The sequence below is a fragment of the Morus notabilis genome, unplaced genomic scaffold, assembly GCF_000414095.1.
Source record: "Morus notabilis unplaced genomic scaffold, ASM41409v2 Scaffold336, whole genome shotgun sequence".
NCBI classification, from domain to species: domain Eukaryota; kingdom Viridiplantae; phylum Streptophyta; class Magnoliopsida; order Rosales; family Moraceae; genus Morus; species Morus notabilis.
Window position 1 is genome coordinate 517,366 of NW_010367552.1, and position 6,090 is coordinate 523,455.

A 6,090-nucleotide genomic window follows, 5' to 3' on the forward strand; every position below is an offset into this window, starting at 1 on the left:
TTAGCAATGAGCACTGTCAATTATGTAGCAGCTGATTAAGGCGGATGTGAATAATCTTCCAAGACTGTCATAACTTCGCAAAATCCTTTTCATCGCTTAAAAAAAAAAAAATTTCTTTGTCTCTTTTCTCTCTCTTGTTTTCTTTCGTTCTTAGAAAATGAAACTTGCAAATTATAACGACCATAATTTTATCTTATCAGTTAAGCTTCATTATCTAATATTATCTTATTGCTTAAGCTCCATTTTTAAGATAATATGAAACTTAAGCGATAAGATTATATTATGGTCGTCATAATTTGCGAGTGCGTGGAGCCTAATATATATACTATTTCAATTCGCTTCAAATGCCAGCACCATCAAGTAATCAACAAAGAAAATTCAAATTCCAGACATTTATGAATTCGCCATTTAGATTTCACCACAATACTAAAAATCACAATAAAGGTTTGTACTTTGTACGGGCATTACAGCTATAATTATCCCCAAAAAAAAAAACAAAAAACAAAAAAAAGGGGAGAGAGAGACAGAGATGATACTGCTCCATTCAAGTCTTATGCCTTAATCCTTAATCCTTGGCTTTTCCAGCCTGAAGAGATTGAATCCTCGGCTGAACCTTCAGGATCTGCAGGATAACATAGACGAGGAAGGAATTAATAGCGTACATACATGATGCAACGACCAACAATAGAGCGTTAATTCATCGACGATATTATGCAAAATGTTGACTAGTATAAATATAAAAAGGTTAACCTATAGGACTAAAACAATAAAAGCAGAATCAGAACGTGGAAACAAGTGGGAAGAAGTTCTTCGGCCAACCACCGGGAGAAGCAAACTTACACACACTTTCTCTTTTCTAGACCTGGTAAACTTTGAGGGTTCTATACAATAACCTAGTTAAGTGAATTAGCCAAGAACCAAGAGCAAGTAACCTTTTCGTGTTAGCACAAAAGTTTAAGACACTGATATTATCTTCGGGCGTCACAGCCTTGATTTTGACTGTTGAGTTCAAAAATTTTTACAAATGAGAATCATTCTCCTTCCTTAACATTGGGTGTGTTTGGTTGGGTGGAAAGGAAAGTAATAGAATGGAATGGAATGGAATTCAAATTTGATGTTTAGTTGGATTTATAAGAAAGACATAGTCATTTAAAAGGAATAGTCATTCACTCATTTTGGGTAAATCATCATTCCTTCCTCACATGACAGGAATAGTCATTCCAAGTTTTTTTTTTTTTCCATAATTACCCTTCAATATTATAATATGATTAAAATATATTATATAGTAGTTATATCTTATAATATGTAATGTAATATAATATACACTAAAAATATTATAATATAATATAGTTATAATAATATAATAATTAATTTATAATATAGTTATAAATTATAATATAAACGTAATTATATCTTATAATATAATATATAATAATATTACAATATAATATAATATAATAATACAATAATATGATATAATATAACATAGTTGTAATATTTTAACAAATAATATCACAATTATACAAATAATTCTAATATAATTATTTTATTGCATAATATTGTATTATAATTATATTATATAATATTAATATAATTATGTTCATTATAATAATAATAATAATGTAATAATTAATAAACTTAAATATTAATATCATCTTTTAATTCTAATATTATTATTTATTATAGTATATTACACACGACCACCACATAATGTATTAATTATAATATATTTAATATATATAATATAATAATTATATATTATATTATAATTATATGTATACTATAATATAATATTGTTGTAATTTTTAATTATATTATAAAATATTATTGTTTCTTACATAATATTATAATCCGTTTTATAATATTATAATTATATTAACCATTTTAATAATATTAATAATAATTTTATTATATTATATTACTTTTTATATATTATATTAATTATATTAATATATAAAATATTAATGTTATATATAATATAAGGGTAATTTTGTCAATATAAAAATATTCATTTTCCATTCTATAGTATTCCTAAAATTACAACCAAATAAATGAATCAATTTTCTTTTCCATTCCATTACCATTACCATTCTCATTCCCATTACTATTACCATTCCCCCACTACATCCAAACGCACATAAAAACGTGTGGATCTTATTAAAAACAAACCAAAAAACATATTCACCATTGGTACTCTTCAGTTTTAGGAAACAGTTTTTGTGAGAAGCAACATAAGAAAACAAAACACTTTTTTTTTTATACAACACAGATCGGACCGACAACCTCCCCCCAAACCCCATCCCACTCAAACCACCACCCCCCAGCCCCGCCCACCTAGTGTCACTAGACCAAACGGTCTTAGGCAAACACTTTTTCTAATTCAGAAAACACACTAAATCATAATTGTTTGACATTTCTGATTAATTTTTATGTCGGCACTATTACTGAGGTAATCTCCCAATGTATTACAGGAAAAAAAAAAAAAAAAAAAAAAAAAAAAAAAAAAAGGGAAAAACAGGGAATTCGAGGGTAAAATTTTTTTTCGAAAACAAGCACGTCTAGCTATGTTCGTGGCCCAAATGTATAAACATAAATTGGAGATCCTATAAGCATTAGCTTTAGTTGAAATTATCTACCAAAAATAAATCAATACACGCTCCCCACCAAGTGATAGACTAAAATTTAACACAGGCCTGACCTAGTGTTTGCCATTTACAAGACAACATAGGAATAAGCAATTGAGCATCTACTCAATATTCATGCATTTAAGGCTTTAGCCACTTTAACGGCCTATTCCTTTTTCATATACAGCAAGTCGCAAAAAAGGCACGCCACTCCAGTCCAAGAATTGGTAAACAAGAAGATTACTGAATTCTAAAAAATTCCACTTAATAGATTGAACATCCTTAAGGGGAACGCAAACTGTTGTATCAATATGATATGTTGTCAAATTAAAAGCTGAAGCTAAGCAACTACTTTAAGTAAAATCTGGGAAAATGTAACTGTCAAGAGAAAACAATGAAAAACAAAGAACATAAGAGATAGGTAGGAGGAGGAGGGGGAGGAGGGGGTTCCTCCTTTCAAATTCTCTTACCGGTAGGAAGCCACTCATTTAGTTTTTAGACTCCCAAGAATCAATAATCCAGTTTTGCTTAACGTTTGTTCAAGTTGTGGCTTGTTCATCATCACTTGATTCTTATGTAATTGGGATTTACTTTGCTGCCTTTTGCAGGTTTGATTTAAGTTTAAACATTCGGTATAAAGTCCATGTCCTATCAAGCTAAGGAGAACTAGAAGTCTACATGTACAGGGTACCTAGATATGTTCTCTTTCAATCTGTAGAAATTAAACTTCAAGAGAAGCAAAAAATAATAACCAACATGTTAACAGCAGCTACGATGAATGCAAAGAGAAGACAAAAACAGCCTCAAATGAGATTCCATCTATAAACAATAGCATCTAAAATGATGCAAAAATAATAACCAACATGTTAACAACAGCTATGATGAATGCAAAGAGAAGACATAAACAGCCTCAAATCAGATTCCATCTAAAAACAATAGCATCTAAAATGAAGCAAAGAGAGAGAATAGAATACGAACCGCCTCTTTCTTGCTATTTTGCTTCTCTTCTAAATCTTGAAGAGCTGCATCAAGCCGCTTCCTATTTTACAGAAACACGTATATTACTTGTCAATAAAATGGAGAAACAACAAGAAGAACCAAAAAGATGATACTAATGATCAGGCCATACATGGTTTTCTTGTTGTTTCATAACAGAGTCCTTCGTAGTTCTGATGCAACTTTTATGTGTTGCATAAATTTTCAGTCCTTATAAAAAACTAACAAATGTAACCACAAAATGCAACTCTCAACGGTTTGCCATAATAGACAAATTACGGAGATTCTACAAATTCGTTCTGTAGCAAAAGCTTTAACTAAAAGTATCCACCATAACACAACTTAGCTATCTTCATTACAGTTTCGTAACTTCAAATTTTCAAAGATCAAGCAAAAGTAAAAACTTCTAAGATAATCTATGTAACAATAAAGAGAAACAGAAGCATACAATTCAGCAGTTTAACTAAAAGTATCCACCATAACACAACTTAGCTATCTTCATTACAGTTTCGTAACTTTAAATTTTCAAAGATCAAGCAAAAGTAAAAACTTCTAAGATAATCTATGTAACAATAAAGAGAAACAGAAGCATACAATTCAGCAGAGATGTACTCAATTCTCTTGCGCACATTTGCATTCGCCTCCGCCAAATCTTGTTTCACAAGAACTGGACCAATCAATTTATACACATTTGCATCCTCCTTCAACAGATCCAACTCCTAAATTCATAAAAAAAAAAAAAAAAAAATCAATCAATCAATCGCATAAAAAAGTTCAATTATCTTATTCTTCAGCCTCAGCAATTGACACTGAACTGCGATGATGAAGCACTTTCAAAATCGAAACAGTGTTTAATTGATTCGAGCACTAAGTTTACAGCTTTAATCCTAAATTTTCTTTCATAAAAAATAATCAATCAGAAAAAAAGCCTCAATCAAAACATAGAACATTCAAAACTGAAAATCCAAACAGTATTTACTTGATTAGAGCTCTAAGTTTATCTCTTTCTTCCAAATTTTCTCTCACTATCGATCCATTTTCCCGGAAACCAAACAGAAAGCCAAGGGGGAAAAATATCAGAAAAGTAAACGGACGGACCTTGAGGACGAGCTCGTTCTCGCCGAGCTGAATGGTGTACTTCTTTCTGACTTGGTGATTCTTGGCGATATCTGGTATGCCGTACAGAAACACCATGTGAGGGAATTGTATTGGTGCCATGAAATGACGTCCATGTGTTTGAAGAAATGCATGAAAAAGAAATTGGTTAGGTTTAAGAATACGAAGGAAGTGGCTTGCCTTTTTGGAGTTTGCTTAGATCGTTTGCTTTGTTCTCCAAATCTCGCTGAAGCTCTTTCACAGCGGATGCCGAAGCCATGGTTTTGGGAAACTGCCAGCCGCTGCTACCGACGTCGTCGTCGTCTTCGTCAGGGAGATCGACTTCAGTTGGGGAGATGGTTGCGACTATGGAGCCTTTCGGGTTTCTGGATTGGGCCTTTCTTGGGCCGGAATTATGCTCGGTCTGCTAAGCGAAAACTGGAGATAGGGAGAAAACCAAAAATAGAAATAGAGAAATTTCTTTTTTTGGAGCGTACGGATCTAAATTTTTATTTTTATTTTTAATTAATATTGTTTTAATTAATATATTTATTTAATTAAAAAAATATTAATAAAAAATCATAAATAAAAATCAAGATTCAGCACTCTAATCTCTTTTCTCAAAAATATTACTCAAAATAGCACTGACATTTAAATCACAAAAGTGACACTAAAAAGAATCTTCTATTGAATCAAAATAATTTTAAATAGCACAAACTTCTATTTAAGTTGCATAAATGTAATTATAGAAAAAAAATGATTGTATATGTAATTTTCTTTTGAAAGAATATATGGATTGTCGGGAGAATTAGGCTTCATATTACTTTTGAAAGTGACAATTGCTTTGTAACACTATATTTTTTAAAATTAATTTCAATAATAACACTTCGGAATAAATTATTATTAATTTTAGCATCATTTTTGGATACTTTCACAATTAACATCGCCATGTTAGCAAAAGTGGGACCAGATCGTTTTTACTTGAGTTAAAATGACAATTGTACCCCATTTCATTTTTGAAGCGATGAATATATTTTGAAACTTTTTATAATTTAAATATTCAAAGTAGAGAGAGGAGGATGAGAAAGAATGCAGGTGTGCAGAGACTAAGAAACCCCAACGACCACCATCATTTACCACCTTGAGCACCGACGAACCCACGACAGTGAGAACCCACGCAATCACGCGACGAGAACCGACGAACCTTCGCCGAAGAAATCAACGCCTAAACCTCTTCGTCAGAGAAGAATGAACCGAGAAAATCTCACCCTTTTTCTTGGAGAAATCAACCACGAAATAGATGAAGTCAATGGCAGATTCTGAGACAAAGGTGAAAACTATGTTGGCTTTTCTTGTTTATTTGTTTTTTCTTAGG

At 31.3% G+C, this 6,090-nt stretch overlaps 1 protein-coding gene across 1 annotated transcript; it reads right to left on the reverse strand.

Moving 5' to 3' along the window:
- Positions 1 to 392: 392 nt before the first annotated feature.
- Positions 393 to 5,134, reverse strand: LOC21404527 (prefoldin subunit 6). The gene is made up of 5 exons (XM_010112681.2): positions 4,917 to 5,134; positions 4,719 to 4,789; positions 4,215 to 4,339; positions 3,603 to 3,663; positions 393 to 622 (listed from the first exon to the last, which is right to left on the reverse strand). The coding sequence occupies exons 1-5, from the start codon at positions 4,993 to 4,995 to the stop codon at positions 566 to 568; spliced, it is 393 nt and encodes a 130-aa protein (XP_010110983.2). The 5' UTR covers positions 4,996 to 5,134; the 3' UTR covers positions 393 to 565.
- Between the last annotated feature and the right edge of the window lie 956 nt (positions 5,135 to 6,090).